This window comes from Taudactylus pleione, unplaced genomic scaffold, assembly GCF_031769625.1.
Source record: "Taudactylus pleione unplaced genomic scaffold, aTauple2 ptg000652l, whole genome shotgun sequence".
Classification (NCBI taxonomy): Eukaryota; Metazoa; Chordata; class Amphibia; order Anura; family Myobatrachidae; genus Taudactylus; species Taudactylus pleione.
The window spans coordinates 935,358-958,373 of NW_028285054.1; the positions used below are offsets into that span (position 1 = coordinate 935,358).

Below are 23,016 nucleotides of genomic sequence, written 5' to 3' on the forward strand. Positions count from 1 at the left end.
AGAAAGTACTACTCCAGAAGTCACAATGTATGAATATTTTGGGGCGTCAGTGGGCAAATGGGACCCAAGCGAGGACGGGAAAGTGTATTAGTCTAGTTAAAGCTTTTCTGCCAGATTTATTTTTGTATCCCCGGCATCATTAAAGCTCATCTCATTTTAGAACAGCGTAAAGACCATTTTGCATTTATCCTGACAAAAAAAAAACACAACACACAAGGCCGGCACGTATATACGTCATTTAAGATGCAGGTGATGAGTAACAGAGAAGTAAGACTTACTATAACTTTTCATGGCACATAAAAAACCAAAACAAAAGTGATATGAAGTAGGAAAGTGAAACTAGACAACGGCACTGAGGGGAAAGGTAATGGGCACTGAAATTATAGTCCCTTTAATTACACGATGCAAGTGGGAAGACATGGAAGACGATCACCTTAACTTGCACTAATTAGAGGGCTGCTAGGGTTACGGCTCATTTGTTGTGTCTACATCATCACGTTGTTAAAGCAGGAATCCCACTTTTGTTTTCCCGCTCTTTAAATAGCAACTTAAGTACCTTTTTTCAAGCATGAATGGGTACATGATTTATAGCAGTGGTTCTTACCCAGGAGTACCTGTACCCTCCTCTGGGTGTACAAAATCCTCAAACTGGGAGTATGAGACATCATGCACCACACCGTTTTATATACCGTTTTATTTACTTGTACAGTGCGTGTTCAATACGTATTCCGTTGCAACAGCAGCAAAAAGAGCCAGTAGCAATGTATCTGGGTGTAGTGAGATGAAGTTGGTTGAAGTGCATCTTTCTGCATTTTTGTGATATTGATAAAAGGATTAACTTATTATTGATATGCTATAATCCCTGCCATTAGGAATGTGGAGCAAGGTGGCCTAGTTTCCTAGATTCTGTAGGAGACTCATGGTCACAGATCAATGCAAAGTCACCCGCTGCCCCAAGATGGTAGATGGAAAATCGGGCAATCCATTGCCACATCACAAGTCTGGATATGACAGGGGGGGGGGATCGTGAGAATCAGGAGAAGAGGGGGAAGCAGAAGGGGAGAAGTCATGAGGAAGGTAAGAGTGTAAAACTGGAGGGCAGGGAGGGGTAGTAGCAAGAGGCAAGGGGAGAGTAGGAAATGATGGAAGATGGCAGCTTGGGGCAAAACAGGAGGAGAGGGTAGGCGGATGCAAGGGGTGATCCAGCCAGATATTAAGGAGGATGAACAGATCAGCCCCCTGCCCTGTCTGGCTGTGAACATTATGCCTATATATCCTGCCCTGGGCTGACAGAAAACGCCTTCAGCCATTTCAGGCAAGGAGCTAAACTCTGCTGACAGCAGCAAGTACATTTAATATCTGGCTAATTGATGGAGACAGACCAGCCACCACAAAACCCCAAATGCTGGAGACAGACCCAATAAGCTTGAGCCTGACAGACAATAGACCCTTGTCTCCCACTTCCCCGTGCCAGCTAACAAGTTACCCACAGTGCCCCAGCAGCTCATTGTACACCCGGGAACCTGTCAGGTGTTACACAACCAGCCAGGTGCATTGTATTTTAAACACACTTCATAAAGCATGTGTGTGTCATATACTGACTTTATAACGACTTCTTCGATAAGAATAAATAAATAGATAAGCCTCTTGGGTGGTGCATAGAACAACCCTTGGTGGCACTATGCATTCTTTGATCTACTGTAATCTTCCTGAAATAAGTTTTCAAAAGTAGGCAAGTAAGGAATGGGAATGGATAGGCGATTATTTTGTAAATTGTTCACGGAGGCTGGGATGGCAGCCTTTTAATATTCCCAATATTGCATTTTAGGATGGAAGGTGTAACTTCATATGAGGCTTACATCCTATGGACCTGTGTACTTAGTTTTGCTACAAGATCATACATCATAACTAGAGATGAGCGGTTCGGATTCTGTGGAATCCCAAACGCTCCGAACATAGGGGATCAGAGTCCACCCGAACCCTGTTCGGGTGTTCCCCGCCTGACTCAGATCCCCGTTCGGGGCCCGAAAGGCGGCCTCCTGATGTCGGATTCTCTTGAGAGATTCCAACGTCAGGGCTCCTCTAGTGTAGGGCAGAACGCTGTGATAGCGGTCTGCCCTACACAGATCAAACACACAGCCGCCAGCAGCAGCTGTGTGTTTGTAATAGCAGCCAATGAGAGTCAGGCAGACTCTCATTGGCTGCTGCACGGAGGGAGCCGGTTGGAGCTCACTCATGAGCTCCGTCTTCCGGCTCCCTCCGCACGTAATAGAGCAGCATAGCGGGATGGATGGCGGCAGAAGCGGGCATTCAGGCAAGTTTTTTTTTTTTTTTTCTTTATGTGTGTGTTTTTAAGGGGATACTTCTGGGGACATACTACTGGGTGCACTGCTACTGGGGGGCATGTTAATGGCGGCACTACTACTGGGGGGCATGCTAATTGGGGCATACTACTACTGGGGGCCTGCTAATGGGGGCACTACTACTGGGGGCCTGCTAATGGGGGCATACTACTACTGGGGGCACTGCATAGGGGGCCCTACTACTAAGGGGACTGCATAGGGGGCACCACTACTGGGGGCATTGTGTAAGGGACACCACTGCTGGTGGCATTGTATAAGTGGCACTACTATTGTGGGCATTGTATAAGGGGCATTACTACTGTGGGCTTTGTGTATAAGGGTCACTAATGTGGGCATTGTATAAAAGGGGCACTACTGTGGGCATTGTGTAAAAGGGTCACTACTGCGTGTCGTAGCATAAATAATAGACACTACTTTATGGTGTAATGTGAATCAGGCCCTATGTACGGTGTAATGTGAATAAGATTGTGCACTGTGACTCCTAGGGCCGTAGCCCACTTTGTAAACAAGTACTGTGATTCTGCTGGCCGTACCCCACTGGGTGGGTGCACTACTTTTCATTTCTGCCACTGCTGTGTGGCAATGGTTCATAGATGTGCTTTAAACTGTGGTGTCTGTGCCGCTGCTTTGTTGCTTAGTAACCAGTCAGCTCACTGCAACCTTTGGCCAATAATAGTGAAAACTATAATTTAAACTGTGAGGTGGTCTAAATTGACTGTAAATGCCTGGAAATTAAGGTTATTGAGGTTAATAATACTCTAGGAAGAAAAAAAGCCCAATTTATGTGATTTTAGCTTTTTTTTGTCAATTTTTGAAAAAAAATCCAAAGCCAGTCACCGCAGTTTGGCAAATCCAAATCCAAAGCCGGATGACGAATTACAACCAAATCCAAATCCGGCAAGAATAGGAATGGTCCGGCGCACATCCCTAATCATTATTGACAAGGACTAGGGGTAAAAAATGTTAAAAACCACGGATTTACAGGATAGTAAAGAAAAATCTCTTTTTCAAAATCTGTCTGTGGAGTGGAGACAAGTATGGCTGCTAATCACACACTCTAAACTGCAACACATTTGTGACTTTTCAGTGTTGTGTACTCATGAAAGCCTTTGAGGACAGGTGATGGCAGAGGAGGGAGAAGAATGGGGAGTGCACAAGCAGATTGAGCTCAGACGGGCACCCAAAAGCATCTCTGCTCACTACATCATGTGCCATGTGTTTGTGGTTGCGCTAGTAGTCACATGACACTGTCCAATAATCAGAAATAGCTTGAAGAAACTAACAAGGAAAAACATGTTTACTGCCAAGCTTGTTCACATAATCCCCCAAAGTGATATATGGTAAAAAGAGAAAAGGGAGGGGGGGGGGGTGAGAAAAGGAAAATACCTCAGTTTTTATTGCATTGAAAATCCTATTGAAACGCAGCAATCCTCAGGCTGAAAGGCTTCCGCATAGTAAGGACCCAACAAAAACACACACATAACGTAATGCATTCCATAGCAATACCGACCAACTCACCTGTGATCTTTTTTGATTAAAAAACTCCAAGACCTCCTCACTGCCAACAGCTTCCGCCTATGAGCAAATACATACATGAGAAAATCTCACCACAGACAAACAATCAGGACTAGAGATCAATAAGAACAGAGTAGTAAGCTATACATGTGAAGCCAAAGTACAAAGAACATAATATCCTTTATATCCTTTTAGCATTTGAAAATGTAATTTACCGCAAAGTCCTAACAAGACTTCTGCAAATCCTCCCTGGCTGGGTTATTATTGCTCAGTGTACAGCGGGCGCCGCGTTGAACACAGATCCATTTGCAGAGACTATAGTGCGTGTTTTTGCTTTGTGCATGCTGCAGAACTAACCAACTACGGGCAGGGCAGCGGCCATTGAAATGCGTACAACTAAAGGGGCACAACTAGGGCGTTCTCACATAAGCATTTTTCAGACAGGGCATGTAGACGGCATTTAGTTCTGTGCACACAAGGTTTGGGCAATTAGAGGTGACTTGCATCAACCCTGCATCGTCCCCAATACTATTGTAAAAGTAGCCATGCATGGAGGTGGGAAGTGGAACGTAAGCACATAGGGCACTAAACTAATAAATCAGGGATGGTTTTTTAACAATTCATCAAATATAAATATGACCTTTGTGCAGACGTTGCAAATAACTACTGTACAAGATATGGAGTCACTTACTACTTGGTAAGGAGTCTGCCCGTCATAACCAGCTTTGTCCATGTCAACTCCTGCCATTCCCCAGGCCGTCAGTCCATCCACATCTCCAGTGGCAGCCAAGCTGCAAGACAGAACATAGAAAAAGGTGCCACAAATGTCAGTTACTGGGATTTGGCTGGAGAAAGGGAATCTTATCAAATGTAAGTACAATGTTACCTCCCCCAGTCCCCCTATATCGCAAACCAAAGCCAATGAGTAAAGCTGGGTACACGCTGGGTCGATGGGTACGTTTATACACACTTACCAATCGTCTGACTGATGTGCCAGGCCTGACAGCAATTAAATTGCCCACCCAGTTGAGCTGTCAATCGCTGCTGGGTCCCTGCAGAATGTGTACGGGTGATCAGTGGGTCAGCCATACACACCAGGAGGTGACCGATATATCGGCCATCTGCTGTGCTGCACAACAGATCGGATATGTATGTGAACGATGTTGTTCACAGACATATCTGATGTACACACCTGGCGATGCACTATAGATCTATCCAGGGTTGGACTGGTCCACAGGAGTACAGGGAAAATCCCCGGTGGGCCCCATTCTGAGGGTCCCAGCCCCTAATCTAGGAGTCAGGTTCCAGCCTGTGCATAAAGTCAGGTGCATAAATATTGGGACATTGACAGAATTTTCATATTTTGGCCTCTATTTACCACCACAATGGCTTTGAAATGAAGCAAACAAGATGTGCTTTAACTGCAGACTTTCAGATTTAATTTGAGGGTAATTACATCCAAATCTGGTGAACGGTGTAATAATTAGAATGGTTTCTATATGTGCCTCCCACTTTCTAAGGGGCCAAAAGTAATGGGACAAACTAAACAATCCTAAATCTGTCACTTTTTAATACTTTGTTGCAAATCCTTTGCAAGCAATTACAGCCTGAAGTCTAGACATCACCAGATTCTGGGTTGCATCCCTGGTGATACTCTGCCAGGCCTCTGCTGCAAATGTCTTCAGTTCCTGCTTGTTCTTGGGGCATTTTCCCCTTCAGTTTTGTCTTCATCAAGTGAAATGCATGCTCAATCGGATTCAGGTCAGGGGATTGACTTGGCCATTGCATAACATTCCACTTTTTAGCCTTAAAAAACTCTTTGGTTGCTTTTGCAGTAGGCTTCGGGTCATTGTCCATCTGCACTGTGAAGCGCCGTCCAATGAGTTCTGAAGCATTTGACTGAATATGAGTATATAATATTGCCCAAAACACTTCAGAATTCATTCTGCTGCTTTTGTCAGCAGTCACATCATCAATAAATACAAGGGAACCAGTTCCATTGGCAGCCATACATGCCCACGCCATGACACTACCACCACCATGCTTCATTGATGAGGTGGTATGTTTTGGATCATGAGCAGTTCCTTTCCTTCTCCATACTCTTCTCTTCCCATCACTCTGGTACAAGGTGATCTTTGTCTCATCTGTCCATAGGATGTTGTTTCAGAACTGTAATGGCTTTTTTAGATGTTGTTTGGCAAACTGTAATCTGGTCTTCCTGTTTTTGTGGCTCACCAATGGTTTACATCTTGTGGTGAACCCTCTATATTCACACCTACCTCCTGGAGAGTGTTCTTGATTTGGCCAACTGTTGTGAAGGGGTTTTTCTTCACCAGGGAAATAATTCTTCTGTTATCCACCACAGTTGTTTTCCATGGTCTTCCGGGTCTTTTGGTGTTGCTGAGCTCTCCGATGCATTTTTTCTTTTTAAGAATGTTCCAAAGAGTTGATTTGGCCACACCTAATGTTTTTGCTATCTCTCTGATGGGTTTGTTTTGATTTTTCAGCCTAATGATGGCTTGCTTCACTGATAGTGACAGCTCTTTGGATCTCATATTTAGAGTCGACAGCAACTGATTCCAAATGCAAATGTCACACCTAGAATCACCTCCAGACCTTTTACCTGCTTAATTGATAATGAAATAACGAGGGAATAGCCCACACCTGACCATGAAATAGCTTTTGAGTTGATAGTCCCATTACTTTTGGTCCCTTAAAAAGTGGGAGGCACATATAGAAACCGTTGTAATTCCTACACCGTTCACCTGATTTGGATGTAATTACCCTCAAATTAAATCTGAAAGTCTGCAGCTAAATCACATCTTGTTTGTTTCATTTCAAAGCCATTGTGGTGGTGAATAGAGGCCAAAATATGAAAATTCTGTCAATGTCCCAATATTTATGCACCTGACTGTATGTTACATTATACTGCATTCCCAGGTGTATTCACTACAATGCATTGTTATTATCAATCTGGTACTTTATCACAAATTAGTATTTACTACTAGATACAGTATATATTTATAAAGGTACCCACACCATGCACTCTAATGGTTAGCCAAGCCCCTGTGGTGGCTGGCCACATCCCTTTAGCACTCCCCGGTGAGCCCTTTATGACCCAATCTGACACTGGATCTAATGCCCTTTCAATGAAACGGGTGATATAGCTATCAGTGGAATGCCAGCTGTCAGAACGCCTCCTGTCACAATACCGACAACAGCATCTCGATGGTTGGTATCCCAACAGGGGCCGGGTAAGTATACTTACCCTCCCCCCTTCTCCCCCTAACCCTCCCTTCTTGTAGCCTGACCTTAACCCTCCCCATTAGGTTTAGGAATTAAGTCTCCCCCCTATTTGTGCCTAACTGTAGCCCTGCCCCCTCAGTGTTTAAACCTAACCCTCCTCCCAGTGGTGCCTGAGCCTACCTCTCCCCTGGGGTGTCTAACCCTAACCTCCCTCCCCCCAAAACCTAACTGACCTAAACCTAACCCTCCCCCCACCATGACTAACACTACGGGCGCCCCGGCTTACCTTCTTTCGGGCACGAGTCCTCATGGATTCTGGCTTCGGGATTAAGATAGGCGTCAGTATTTCGACGCCTATCTTAGCTCCCTTGTCGGGATTCCAGCTTCGGTATAGAGATTAACTACATCCCTTATCAGTGTGTACTCAGCTTAACCTGCTGTTATTCAGAACTGTTCCTAAACTTGTGGCGCCTCTCTGTATGAGTGATCTGAACCACGCAAAGAATGTTCAAGTCAGGCATTCAGACTGATGATGTTTTAACCTTCTGATGTAAAATAGAGGAGCCAAACCACCATACAAAACACTAAGGGGTATATTTACTAAAGTGAGAGTTTTTAAAAGTGGAGATGTTGCCCATAGCAACCAAATCAGATTCTACTTAACCGTTAACTAGCACCTTCTAGAAGATAATAGCTAGAATCTGATTGGTTGCTATGGGCAACATCTCCACTTCTAAAAACTCTCACTTTAGTAAATTTACCCCTAAGAGGCCTATTCATCACATCCTGGATTTTTTATTTAAATCATCTACATTTGCAAAGCAAAAATGAATATTTTCGCTAGAATTTAGCATGTTTCTTGTGCCGGGACATGGACTCCGATAAGAGTCCCTCCCGGTGGAAAGCTGGAAGCGCTGTGATAGTTTATGCCATCACACTTCTTTTGGGTTCGGGTGCAGCCAGTCTAATGGGCATGTGCAGCTGTTCCACAAGTGCCATCATGACAGGACAGGCTTGCTAGGATCTGTAATCTGACTGTAAAGAACACTATTATTAACTATTATTTTAGTATTACCCATGCACAACAAAGCCCAGAGGACCCCATTTTTTTTTTTTTTTTGGGGGGGGGGGTTCCCCACTTTGAGGTATTTCATCCCTAGGATGACCAGTTTGAGACTGGTTACTGTGATGGCAAGGGGCCCACATACTGTTTGTCTCCCTGCCGTAGCATCAACCCCCTCTATAGTTCAACCTGGTTCTGGTTATTGGAAAATAAGGGGGACCCCATGCCAGTTATTCCACTCTTATTTTCCGGTACCAGCCCAGGCAGAGAGGTCCAGGGCCAAGTTTTCTTTTCCTTACACATCACTAAGCCTGCACAGATCCTACTGATTTGTGCAGTGCTTTCAGCCCGCCCACAAAGGCATAGTTGCTCTTCAGGTACGAATAAGGAAGCAGAATTAGCATATGATTGACAAGGAGGGATTGTATGCAGCTCAAAAACACATGAGATCAGACATTTCTGGGAACCCCCATGTTTGGGTGTGTTCGGTTATCAGGAAAACAAAACTGCTCTTCTCTAGTGTATTTTAACATTGGCTGGAGTTCAATTAGTTAAAAAGCTGAATTTTCTTATTAGTACTAGTCTTGAGCAAGGAATGGATACAGAGAACAGAGAAGAGGTTTTTTTTTTTGCTCAGAGGTTATTTCAAAATCTTTGACCATTTGCAAGTTGCAAAGCTCCTGCGGCTGAATCCCCAGAGTATAGAATGGCAGCACTGTGCTAAAAGCCCTAAAGTGCACAATGTCATTGCTAGAACTCAAGGACATAGGACGTATGGAAGAAATGGCAGCAGCTCCCCGTCTTACAACACTATTACTAGAAAGGCCAGCGCTACAGGGGGTTCTTGAAATGTTTTTCATTTTAGACTGAGTGGAGGGGGTGATATGGTTATATCCGGCATGAATGCTTACGCTATAAAAGCTATTTGTTAAAGGCACTACCAGATTCCTGCCCAATTAGGACTACAAACCCCACATAGTGGGCAGGAAAAATTGCAGGGTCCAAGGTACATCACATAAATCAAACAAACATGTGTTAGTGAATTTGCGCACGTTTTGTTTTTCTTGCTGCATTTTATTAAGCAGACCAGTCCCGGTAGCAGCTGCATGCTGGGTAATTCTGCCAGTACATATTATTGGTATCCGGATAGCAGGTCTATATTAAAGAAGGTAAACAGTCCATATTTCGACACCAGAACGTCGACAGTCAATAGGTCGACTCAGTTAAAAGGTCAACAGTTAATTGGTAGACAGGGTTAAAATGTTGACATTCAAATGGTCGGCACAAAAAAAAAGTTTGCCATGGTTTTTCATGATTTTTTAGGGGTAGGGTTAGGGGCGTATCTATAATGGGTGCAGGGTATGCGGGGCACACGGGTCCCTGCGTCCAGAGGGGCCCACACCACACACCCATATTTGTAATACTTACTCTCCCACGTCGGCACAATCAGTGATGGAAAAATCGCCTGGAAAATGGTTGCCGTGGCAAATTTCCCGGCGTTTTGCGCCTGCGCATTAGGGAAATCACAGACTACTGCCCAGAGTCTACTGCTGTGGCGCTGCGCTCAGTTCGCTGTTGGCTGCCGGAGAGAGGAGGGGGCCCTGGACGGAGACTGCACACAGGCCCCCTCCTCTCTTAATACTCCCCTGGGTAGGGTAAACTAAAAAAAAAAAAAAAACAATGCGTTGACCTTTTTATGTCGACCATTTGCATATTGACCTTTTAATCCTGTTGACCAATTACCTGTCTAAATATTATTTGCATGGAAATATAAGTTAACATAAAAAGCTCAGTCATCCTTCCATTGATTCATTATTTCCCAAGGATAGAATAGAAAGAGAAATGTTACCCATTACTGACTGACAGGGTGCCTAAACTTTTGTCACATTCACTGTAAAGCCCCACAAATACTGTAAGTGGTAATTGTGCACTACAATGCACAGAAATGGGTCAGGTTTCAGTTATCACCCTGCAAATGTTGTGGAAATATATTTTCACCTAGAGCTTCAGGGAAACGGGCAGTGTGACCAGGGGTTCCTAATTAGCTACATATTAGAGGCAGGTCATCTGTCTGACATGTATTCAATAGATACCGTAAAACAGGTATACTCTCCCACCCCACTGTAATTACTTGATTACGTGGAAGTTAGCAAGGTCCTTATTAAATGGATGAGTTGACAGGTTAATAGAGAAGTAGCCTTTACAACAATCCGCATGCCCGAGAAGGACAGAAGTGAAATTGATCAGAGCACTTTTGGGCATGCCTAATGCTGGGCATATGCTCTATAATTATCTGTCAGATATCTGTCCAATCTGGCTGGTTGGAATGAAAACCTGGTAATGTATGGGAGCAAATGACAATCGCCCATTTGCTGACAAACACTGGAAAACAGATAAAAATGGTCGTTCAGACAAATTGGATAAAACACACAAATTTAACCAATTTGAACAATTTTTTTTGTCCTTTTTCCAGTGTTTAAAACCATATGATCAACTGTCATTTGTTCCCATACATTACCAGGTTTTCATTCCAACCAGCCAGATTGGACAGATAATTGTATAGTGTATGCCCAGCATTAGAAACAGGTAACTGCTGACAGCCACACGTGTGCCCAGACAGAGCGCCAGGATTAGCCCGTGTGTGACCAGTATAAGGAAGAGAAGAAGAAAATGTACAGAGACCATCGTGCATAGAACTGCTGACCGGACTACACACACCTGCCTGCAACTCTTCCTTCTGAGATACATTCCTACATTGCTGGGATATCAGACTCTGAGTAAACCTGTTACACAGGTTGGGCTGATGTGAAGGCAGGCAGTGTGTGTGTATAGGAATGCCATCTGTGAGCCTCTCCCCGCATACTAACCAGGGAATGCAGCACAGACAAACGACATCGCAATGCACTGAGCACATGAAGAATATCACCACCAGTGACCTGGCCTGAGATGCACTGCGAGCTCCACTAATCCTCCTAATTGTCAGCCCGTCAGAGGATCAGCACGCTTGTGCAATGTAACCATTTAAAGGCTTGGAAAGCAGCTGTAAATTCTGCTTTATTAAGGTACAAGCTATCACCCATCAATGTATCCACAGTAATTTTCCAGAGGTTTGTAAATAAACTGCGAATACAGGGATGTACTGGCACTGAAGACCAAAGGTAGCAATACGATGCAGCTCTTACATTGCTGTCCCCATTACATGGGTACTATATAGGGTGCTATGAACTGTACTCGGCTTGTAGGCACAGTTATCTCTGAAACAAAAGCCATGATTACTGCACTATGCCAGGAGATAGGTCAGGCACAAGACAGAGGTGAAGAGATATTTCATCCATACAGGACTATCTAGATGGGTTGTAACCTCCGTCAAGTGCATCTCTCCTAAATACAATCCATTACTAGCTCACGTGCTGTAACACTAATTCTATTCTGCTGTGTCTCATGTTCTGCATTACTGTATAAGGCTCTGGGAATATTTGTACAGGTTATTATAACATTCTGATCTGCAGCAGGAGAACTTTGAATCATTGCACTGCTCAGAGCAGAGGTTCTAACCAAGGGGGTACCTGTACCCCCTGGTGGTACGAAACTTTAAAGCTGGTTATATGAGACATGCTGTCCCATGCAGTGTTGCGTTTACGGACTCATTTTTGGATACTGGTGAAAAAGGTTGAGGATCCGGTTGGATAAGTGATTTTATTTATTTTTATACTGTATGTGGAATTATTATTGTTTTTTTTTTGTAATTTGTTCATTGAGGTTGACATAGAAGCTTTGTAATTTTTCTAATATTTGGATTTTAGGACGGCAAGTATTACCATGTGGATCTACCAATTATAACCTACCATGTGGACCTATTTATTTAATTTCCTACTATTAAAAAAAATATATAACAACAACAACAACAACAACATCATCATCATTAAGACGGCAAGTATTACCATGTGGATCTATCAATTATACCCTACCATGTGGACCTATTTACTTAATTTCCTACTATTAAAAAAAATATATAAAATTAACAACAACAACAACAACAACAACAACTTCTTGACAATAGGTACAAGAAAAAAAAATATAAAAACGGAAGGGGCAGGAGCACTTAAAAAAGGGGTAAGAACCAATACCTTAGAGCATGTGGACCATTGATAGGCATGTAGACCTATAACAGTATGCATTGCATATTACAATAACTGTAAACCAAAAAGTATTTTCATTGCTCCTCTATGCCAAAGAAAGAAGACTGCAACCAATAATATCCTCTCCACCCCACCAAAACAAAACACCCCGGTGTGAAGAGATACAATCATTAGCACATATTTGGTCTCCACAATTAGTTATTTGTTCCCGCCCAACCTGCAGAGTTCCGTTCCGCTGTGTTCTAGCTCTTCCCAGGATAGATGTGCCCCTGTTTGGCGCAAGAGTTTGATCACTTCCAGATGCCTAAAGAAAAGGGAAAATAATACATACATTACTCTATGGCAATACAAGAGCTCTGCCTATGGATTAACTTAATCAAGCTTTATGAGCAAAGTTATTCACAAAACACTCAATTGGGCATATTCAATTAGGAGCAATATTTGTTTTGTTCCCTTCAGCCGCAATGTTTTTTCCTGCGAGAAATTCAGCTGTGGTAATTTCAATAGGAATTAACAAATCTTATTAATTTCTCGCTGCCATTATTGGTTTTACTTTTTTTTTTGTCCAATATATATTTATTATATATGGTACAAAATATAACCACAGAATAAGTAATCCGGTGAACAGCGTAGATACCCTCAGAAAGGGAGAACAGTACAGATCACCAGATACCATACAATAAAATAACCTCATATACATACAAAGATATATGAATGTAGCAGTATAATGAGAAATAACTGAATAGAATATAAAAATCAAAAGCGCAAAACATTAGACATCACAAAGGAAGGGAAGAATGGAGAGGAAAGAGCGGGGGGGGGGGCATATAGCAACAATTACCACATATAATAGAAATTCTGGCAACGTGCAGCTTAGCCAAAAGAAATAAAAAATCCAAAAGACTATCCGGATAGTAAAATATATTTAGAACAATATGGGTGAGGGTGTCCCATAATTACCATACTTATTTGTTCATCTTGGCAAAGGTCGCAGAGGACTTGAAGTCTAACCATGGACCCCAGATAGCATAAAACTCTTCATTTCTCTCCACCCCCAATAGAAGATCGTCCATGGCCAATATAGAGATCTAATCTATCAAACCATTCGTGAATGGTAGGTGGAGAAACAGATCTCCAGTGAACAGGGATCACCGCCTTGGCGGCACTATTAAGATGCTTAAGTACAGACTTTTTATAGGACGCTATAGAACCGGGAACTAGGTTCAATAACCAAAAGGAGGGATCAGTAGGCGTGTCTCTGCCCAAAAGTATATCACACAGGGGCCTATTCATCATACCTAAATATTCTCTGGAGGTAATTAGGTTTAGAACTCGCATGGAGTTCTACCTAATTACCGGAGGAATTCATCATTCCTCCTCCCCATAACTATCTATTCCGAAAAGCTGTAATTGTTGCGATGACAGCTTTTTCAGGAAATAGATAGTTTTCCCTCTCTACACTACCTTACCGCAGCTGGAATCAGTGCTACGCATACGCTGATACATCCGTAAAACCAGCACATGCGCAGCACTGCCTACAGCGGCGGTAAGTTTGTGTCCCCCCCCAGTCTCCGCATTTACCCGCCCGCTGCAGTGCCTCCGGCTCCGGTAGCTGTGCGGTCACGTGTTCTCCCAGCTGACCACAGTAGTTTAGATAAACAAAAAAAATTTTTTTTTTTTTCAAACTTTATTGCATTTAGCTGGGAGAACACGTCAGACCAGCCTCCGGAGCCAGAGGACAGACAAGAGCGCCGGAGGAAGACGCAGGGGTACCTGTCCACGCTGACACAGGTAAGTGTTACCTGCTATTCGGCACCTCACAGTGGCGGATAGTAACTCCATCACATTCCGAAAATACATAATTTGGGGAATTCGATGAATACCATAATTTCCATATCCCCATGCTAATGTATGGGGAGTGTGGAAATTAACGCAGGGGGACTTAACCAGAGATAGTGATATCTCCTGTGTTAAGATACTTCATGAATACTAAAATAACGGTATTTAAGGAAAATCGACTTAAAAATGTTATTTTAGTGTTGATGAATAGGCCCCACAGGGAGAAAACATTCCTCTAAAAGGGTCATATAACTGAGCAGTCCCGCCATATATGTAGTGGAGAACCTATCTCTTGCCTACATCTCCAACAACTGTTAGATATGTTGGGGAACATTTTTGCCAGGGTTAGGGGGCAGCGATACCATCGGGACAGGACCTTAAATTGGGTTTCTATTATGGAGTAACTTACGGAACAGTAGAAGGTAGTGAGAAAAACTTTCTGCCAGTCCTTCGGACTTAATTGGAGTTGCAATTCTGGTTCCCAATCCCCAGTAAATTTAGGCAGGGTTGAGAAAGAATTCTCAATCAGGAGTTTATAACCTCTGGAGAGAAAGTGCGTCGGGCGAGCAAACGCAAGACACAACCTCAAAAGCGGTCAAAGGTCTGCCACCAGCCACCTGTGGGTCTCTGCACTGGGCAAAATGTTTTAACTGTAGGTAATGCCAAACCTCAGAGTCTGGTAAGAACCAAGCTGCCTGTAAATCACAGAAGGGCAATACATCTGTACATCCAACCAGCTGGCCCACACGCGTCACACCCAACTGAAGAGACATTCTAAAAGTAGCGGTCAATGTACTTGGAGGGAAGTCAGGGTTGTCAAACAGTGGGGTCAGAGATGAGAACAAGGAGATGACCCAAGGCTGTCTCCATAACTTATTCCGTCGTGACAATGTAGGGCCAATAGTGGGATGAGGTATAATGGAAACTTTGGACAACCAAGGGTATACAGATATTAAAGTTGGAAGGGAATGATTTTCCAAAATAATCCACTGCTTGCCATCCTCTAATCTAAACCAGTCAAGGATCCGACCAAGCATGATGGCGTCGTAGTATGTAGGAAAGTGAGGGAGTTGGAAACCCCCGTAAATGTTTTTGTCGAATCAGATTGTCATGTTTAAAACGGGGCCTCCGTCCTCCCCACACAAAATCCCTCACCAGTCTATGGAGGCCAAGAAACCACTGTTTTGGTATATGAATGGGAAGAGCCTGCAACAGATCGAGCACCCTCGGGAGAATATTAATTTTCACTATACAGATTCTCCCAAACCATGAAAAATGTTTACGTTGTCATTCCCCAAGCTCTAGTCTAAAGTATCGAAGTAGAGGGGAAAGATTATCCGTAAAGAGACGGGATAGGTCAGTATTTAGAACAACCCCAAGTATTTTAAACTAGATGGGTGCCAGGAGAAATCAAAGGACTGTTTCAGCATGGAAACAGAGTGGGAAGGTGTTGACAAATTAACAGCCACAGATTTACAGTAATTCACTTTAAAATTTGATAGCAGGCTAAATCTATTGAATTCAGCCATGAGGTTGGGTATTGAAATAACTGGATTTGATCAGATCGCCAATAAATCATCGTCGAATAACGCCAATTTAGATTCATTGCTCCCAACTATGAAGCCTGAAATGTCAGAGTTGCATCGGATAGTGTGGGCGAGATCCTCCATACAAAGTATGAAAATAAGGGGGGAAAGATGGCATATCCCTGGCTTGTACCATTATTAGTTAATACTGGCTCCGACAGAGAACAGTTAATTTTAATGCGAGCAGTAGGGTAGCGATACAATGATACAATACCATTATCCTCTGAAAACAAGTAGGACCCAGGCCCAGGTGTGTCAGTAAGCCCTGCATAAAAAGCCAATTAATCCTATCGAAGGCTAGTGTTGGTGGAAAGTAGAACCATCGGGATAGTGCTGCTGGAAGCCAAGTTTATGAGGTCGATTATCTTGGTGGTGTTATCATGAGCCTCTCGGCCCGGGACAAACCCCACTTGATCAGAGTTAGTGAGAATGGGGAGCAACGTTTTAAGGGCCTGATTCAGAGCCGGACGCTATTTGCAGTCGTTCGTTCTGAAAAAAGGGGTGGCTATTCAAATGAACCGTTCGCGCTTTGCGGTCTGTTCGCGCCTCTATGTCTGAACGAGCTACCAAAACTTGCGGTAGTTTTTTTGGAAACTACGCCCCCTGGCCGCTCGCATCCTACGTCATGTCCGCTATTTATTAGATTAATCGAGTACATCGACCAGCGTATGAACTGCTCGCTATTCTTGTGGTTGGTTTTTCCTACCGCAATCTTGCGAGCAGTTCTGACTATAAAATAACCCAGTAACGTGGTCAATGACGCTGCTGTATTAATTATGCACACCCATAAAACGCCCGTTTTTACCTTTAAGCACGCCTGCGTTCTGATCTCCACTCCCCGTTTTCAAGCACCTTCCCCTGTTACCACCCACATACGCCTCCTCCTGTCACTGAAAATAGCAGGCATTCGCTATTTAGCTAACAAACGATTTTCGGCCGCACTGACTGGTTCGCACATGCGTATTACGATCCGTACGCATGCGCAGTTGGACAACTATCGCTCGGAACGAACTAGCGGCCGCTTACGAGCGGCTCTGAATCAGGCCCTAAATCTGTTAGCAATCAATTTGGAAAATAATTTCACATCTACATTGAGAAGTGAAATTGGGCGGTAACTGGGGAACTGAGCAGGGTCCTTACCCACTTTATGAATAACTGCAATATGTGCTTCTAAGGACTGGGCTGAAAAACATTTATCTGTGGATATCTCATAATGGGCTCCATTTACTACAATCCGCATATTGAATGCAGATTGTAGTGTGATATTAATGACTGAATTCGCATTGCGAATTCAGGCAATATCACAGGGATTTACTACAAATCCCTTGCAGGGACAGAGCTTGCGATGAAGCTCTGTCCCTGCGAATCCCATCCGCACACTAGTCACGGTATATTCAGAAAAAATACTGTGACAAAGTGCCCGCGAATGCGCCGACCGGCCGCCGCTGCTAGCCCCCCCGGCGCTAAGCCCCGCCCCCCGCGATCGCGGACCCCCTTTTAATTACACTTACTTGCATGATCCGGGCCTCCGGTGATGTCCTCCATGCCTCCGGTCAGGTGATATCCCATACTACACTGGGGCCCGATCACCTGATGACCGAGCCGCAGTGCAGCATGGAAGACCAGTTGACCGGAGGGAGGACATCACCTAGAGCCCCGACCACAGGTCCCTGGAGTCAGGTAAGTAAATTTTTTTTTGGACTTTTTTTTTTTTTTCTTTGCAGTGTATCAGTGTGTGGTCTGTTTAGACAACACAGCTGATTACTGGGACCGACTCCCGGCTCTGCTCTCACCGTTAGAGCAGAGTAGGAGTCCGGTAACCGGGGGAGACCCTGGATAATGCCACCTCCAGGTGGCGTTATCACAGGTCCTCCCTAGGTATTTTTTTCACAATTTATTTTTAGTAACTACCAGACAGATCACATTTCCCATTACAATTATGGGAAATGCGATCTGATTACTAAAGATAAGTGATACTTAGGGGTTGGAGTAGAATTCTACGAATTCTACTCCAATTGCCCTGTAATAACTATAGGTGATACTAAAATAATGTGAAAAGGGTGTGAAAACACCATTTTTCACTTTATTTTAATCAAAATAGTGTTAATAAATAGAGCCCTAAAGGCCTGGAGCATTTTGGGAAGCGGCAATTCACCAAAGGTTTTGCAATAGAAAATCATGAAGCCATCAGGTCCTGGGCCTTTGCCAGAGGGAGTAGACATAAGGGCCTCTTACAATTCCGTCAGGGAAAATGGGGTATCAAACCAAGTCTGGTCAGCTGGAGACAATTTGGGGAATTCGGACGCCTGGAGATACTGGGCTACTACATTTCGGAAGGAGGCAGACTCCTCAGGGGTTTGGGGATCAGAGAGGTTATATATTTTAGAGTAATAAGAGTGGAAAGCTGCCGCAATATCTTGGGTAAGGGTATGCTCTTTATCCGAGTCCTTGATCATCTGAATGTAAGAAGTGGATGAAGTCCAGTTCTCTGTGCACGAAGAGCCCTAGCTAAATATTTGCCGGGCTGAAAAAAGCGGTTCCTACATAGCCTGAAGTCATGTTTTATTCTATCAAAAAGCAGTTTGTTCAGAGCTGCTCTTGTCTCCTTTAAATCTAAAGAACTGTGTCAGAAAGGGATGATTTATGGGAGGTTTCCAAGTCCTTAAGTTTTTACAAAAGGAGAAGTTTCTGACCTTCTCTTTCCCTTTTTAACATGGAACCTAATTGGATAAGTTTACCCCTTAAAAACACATTTGTGAGCCTCCCACACAGTGACCCCCGAGACCTCTGGGGTCTCATTGAGGGAAAAGAAATCACGAATGGTCCTGGACACCTGTGATTTACAACGTGTATCAGTAAGTATAGTTTCATTTGGTCGCCACATACACTGCTTGACGTATGGATAGGAGGTAGACAACGTCAGAGAAACAGGAGCATGGTCAGACCATGTCATTGGGCCTATGGAAGTATGTCTAAGCAAATGAAGGAACGATAAGACAAGAAAAAATAGTCTAGTCTTGAGTAAATGTTATGGGGAGTAGAGCAGGGTTGCCTACCTTTAATATTCTCTTCCCGGGAGAAGCCCGGGTAAGAGAAGCAGCAGGGGGGCGACGGGGGCGGGGCTTGATGATTCGCGTCATTAAGCCCCGCCCCCTCGCGGTAAAATTGCCGCGATTGGGCACAATTTACATAGGGGGCGGGGCCAAATGCTGTGATTCATGCAGAATCACAGCTTAAGCCCCGCCCCCTTCACGGAGACCCGCGATTGCCGCGGGTATTCTCCTAATTCTGCCCACTTCACTAGGAAGTGGGCAGAATGCGGGAGAAATGCCTACCCTTCCGGGGGTGCGGGGGGTTACCCGAAAAATCGGGAGCCTCCCGCGAAAACCGGGAGGGTAGGCATGTATGGAGTAGAGTAAAAAGTGTAATCTAACATCTGGATTCTGGAGCCTCCACGTGTCGACCAGCTGGTGTTCATGCAGAGTGCGCCTTACCCTACAGGGAAATTTAGAGGAACATCTGGCAGAAGTACTAGAGACATTGAGCTCTGGCTATACAGTGCAATTCATATCTCCTCCCACCACAAGAATACCTTCAGCCAAAGAGTCCACCTCATCCAACACCCTGTCAATGAAGGCTGGTTGATTCTGGTTAGGGACAGAGAGATTAACAAACGTATATGATTGACCATATACTTTGCATTTGATTAAGAGAGTCCTACCCTAGACTAGACTAAATCTTTCCAAATCTTGGAACGGTAGCCACCTGGAAAACAAAATGGCAACCCCTAATGTTTTACCTTTACTATTGTTGCTAAAAAAAAGTCAGGGAAAGTTACGGTCCTTAAGTAGGGGAGCAGCACGCCATTATTGGTTAAAAAAAAAATATATGGCCTCAAATTACCCCAAAATAATATATATTTTTTTAAATCCAATAATTTTTATTGTGTTTTTTTTTTTTTAAATGCATAATAAAATTACATTGTACAAACATTGTAAATAATACAATAAAAAAAAAACTACTAAATACAAAAAAAGAAAAAGGGAAATGTGTGTGGTCTCACTTCACAGCATTTAAATAGCAAGTGAATTATATTCCTTCCTTCACATGACTTGCAAACAGCAGATATATAACTTGACATATACATATACGACAACGCCCCTTCGCACAACAACATTCACGTACTATGATAACGTAAGTCCCTGGAGTTAAGCACTGAACAAGTTAGACACAGTCATCCTTGAACAACTATGTGGAGAGTCAAGCCATCTTTCCCAGGTAGCATAATATTTCTGCACTGCATTTCTGGCAGTATAAACATACTTTTCATGTGCAGCAACCGCCCCAACCAAGGATAGCCATGTTCCCAGGTTTGGCCCTGAAGTCGCCATCCACTCCCTTGCTATACATACTTTGGCAAGCGTACATAGATTAGTAGTGTATCGTATGGCATGTTTATCGATTGTGTCTGCATCAATCACAGCCAAAATGCATGTTGTAGAAGTAAGAATATCTTGAGGTATACCCGTAGAAATTATAACACGGAGTACCCCCTGCCAAAAGGAATTCACCAGAGGACATGACCATATTAAGTGCCAAATGTTCCCCTCAGATGAGTTACATTTAGGACATTTTGAATCCGTCCTGCCCCCTATTCTCATTAATCCAAAATAATATTTAATGTATGCACAAATTACAGTATTTAAAACTAAATCTAATTCCTTTTTCATCTTTTTTTTTTTTAATTTTCTTTTTAAAAAAATATACGGTAGCTTCAAAATACCCTAAAACACATTTTCTTCTACTTTTTGGTTTGTATTTAATTTTTTTTAACAGTAAAAAAATTAACAACAAAATATATGTAAAGTCTGCCATTTTTAAAGTTTAAAAGATATGCTGCCAGGAATGGTCATTGCCACTCGTATTAGAACCTGTTTTAAAACACAGATTTGCTACTTAGTGGCACACATATACTGACAGCCCCAGTGGTCAGTGTATGCTTGCATTGTATTTTTGTTGCTTTAGTGGCATGAACAAGACGCACATTTTAAATATAAAAAATACTCTAGGCACAGCTAACTACCAAGGTACATGGTGCCGCCAAGCAGGGCTATTTGGCACAATTAGAACAAAGGTGTAGGAGGACATTTGTGCATTTCTTACCCATGACTAAAGATTATTTGTCAGAAGGCAGTTTGAATGCGGTACAGCTAATTAAGGTTATTTAAATTATCCTAGCGGAAGTAACAAATGACCAGTGTTGCTCATATAAACAGTAGAGTGCAAAATGCACCATCCACACCATACCCCGTGTCAGGGAACTCAGGCCCTGATTCAGAGCCGGCCACTCTGACAGAGCGCTCGCTCTGAATCAAGGCCGTCCTTCTCTTTTTTAGAGCGGCCTCCTGGCCGCTCGTATAGCTGTGGGTGACCACCCACAGCTATAGCGAGCAGCCAAAAAGATAGTCGCGATGGTCAAGACCATCAGGCTTGCGACAAGACCCTTGTGGTAGGGTCTCGTTGCCGCAAGCCCTGGAGTGCTTTCGGTTCTATTAGAGCCGAGAGCACTCCCACTGACATCAGTTGTGATGTCAGTGGGGACGGCCCCAGACGGTTGGCGTTCAAATGGGAACGCCTCCGTCTGGGCAGCCACGCCCCCAGTACACCCACCAAAGGGGGCGTGCTGTCACTCACCATCGACAGCACGCCCCCTTTGTAGTGAGACCAGGAGCGACGGCTTGGCCATCGCTATCCGGGTCTTGCAGATGCGCACGACGGAGCCGCCTCTGTGGTGCGCATGCGCACTGGGCCAACATCGACCCGCTTGCGAGCGCTCAGCGCTCGCGAGCGGGTCTGAATCAGGCCTCAGACCCTTCATTTCCAGATGAGATATTAGTATACGGTGACCGATGATAATTACTCGCTTGGCAGCATTGCCCCTATACCTCATCATGGGCTTGGTTGAGAGGTGGGCATAGTGCCGATATGTATGCAGTTGAGCGATTATTTGCTACTGCTTGGAAAGTCTTGAAGACCCCTACGGCACATGAGTCACGCTGCATATACGCCTCCGTACGCTATTGCGTACGGGAGTGCTGGCATTGGCGAGGCAAAACCATGGGCATTCCTGGGTGGTGACTGGGAGGTGGCCTGAAGTGAATGCAAAAAAAAGGCAGTCTCTGTGCCAGCACTCGCTAGTACACAAGGTGTAAGCTAAACCCAGCATTTGCATATTATCGCTGCTGCAACTCTGCAAAAAGTTGCGGTGCCTTAGTGCTCACCTCTGAATCAGGTCATGTGTGTCCCAATTCATTTAGGATGTTAAAACACAGATCCTATCCATGAATTATCCCAAATTTGGGTGTATTGAATCAGGGCTTGGGCCATCATACGGCTGGCCTAGTTGTCCTTTATGCGACGGTGGGCCGCCTATACGTGTTCTATATGATATAAGTCACTAACACAACAGCAGTCTGAATCCCTGTAGGGCAAATACTGTGATTATGACGTGATTAAAGCCACATCAGTTAGTAGTTAGTGCAGCTGTGTCAAACATTATCAAAATATTGGTAGTTTATGGCTCCAGACTACTGTGGGGCCTGATTATTAACAAATTCTGCCCTTTATATATGCAGAAACTGCTATTTCCGCATGTTTAATAGCAGAAATAAGGGCTCGATTCAGACCCGCTCGCACGCAACCATCAGCTGCCAAAGTATGCAAATCCTGCGATCGCACGGCAAGGCATTAGCACACCCACTATGTCTTGGCGTGCGATTGCAGTGTGTATTTAGATGCCCACCAGTCTGTCTTTGTTACGTTCTGGGTTATTTGTGGACCCGGGGTGGTAGCAGGAGCGATCACAGAAGCAGATTTGTAAATAAAACTAGGATTTTTAATAAGTGCTCGAGTGGACATATAATGTGGCAGTAAATAAAAGTCCAGGAAAATATAAATGTGCACAAGAGTTCTGTGGTGGGAGCAAAAGGGTTAAAGTCCAGGTAGAAACAATTAGAGCAGTCCAGGTGTGCAGGTAGTGAAACTGAAAATAAACAAGCCAGGTTTGCAGATAGTGAACTGAAGTGCAGGATGTCAGCAGGCTCAGGCACTCAGGTATGGGCAAGGGTGATGGAGGTAGCGGGGTAGTCCAGTGGGAACTAGGAGCTGACTGACAGACAGCGGATTCACAGGAACAGGAAAGCACAGAGAACTCCCTCTCAACTAGGCTGAGATACACGTTGCACTGGCAAAGAAGGAAGGCACTG

At 44.0% G+C, this 23,016-nt stretch overlaps 1 protein-coding gene across 1 annotated transcript in view; it reads right to left on the minus strand.

Moving 5' to 3' along the window:
* Nucleotides 1–23,016, minus strand: part of ASPG (asparaginase) — a 110,109-nt gene that overhangs the window by 9,129 nt on the left and 77,964 nt on the right. Inside the window, exons 13-15 of the mRNA XM_088455270.1 lie at nt 12,544–12,630; nt 4,570–4,669; nt 3,882–3,938 (exon numbers count right to left, since the gene is read on the minus strand). Of these exons, the coding sequence (XP_088311396.1) occupies nt 3,882–3,938; nt 4,570–4,669; nt 12,544–12,630 (244 nt within the window). The remainder of the gene's footprint in view (nt 1–3,881; nt 3,939–4,569; nt 4,670–12,543; nt 12,631–23,016) is intronic.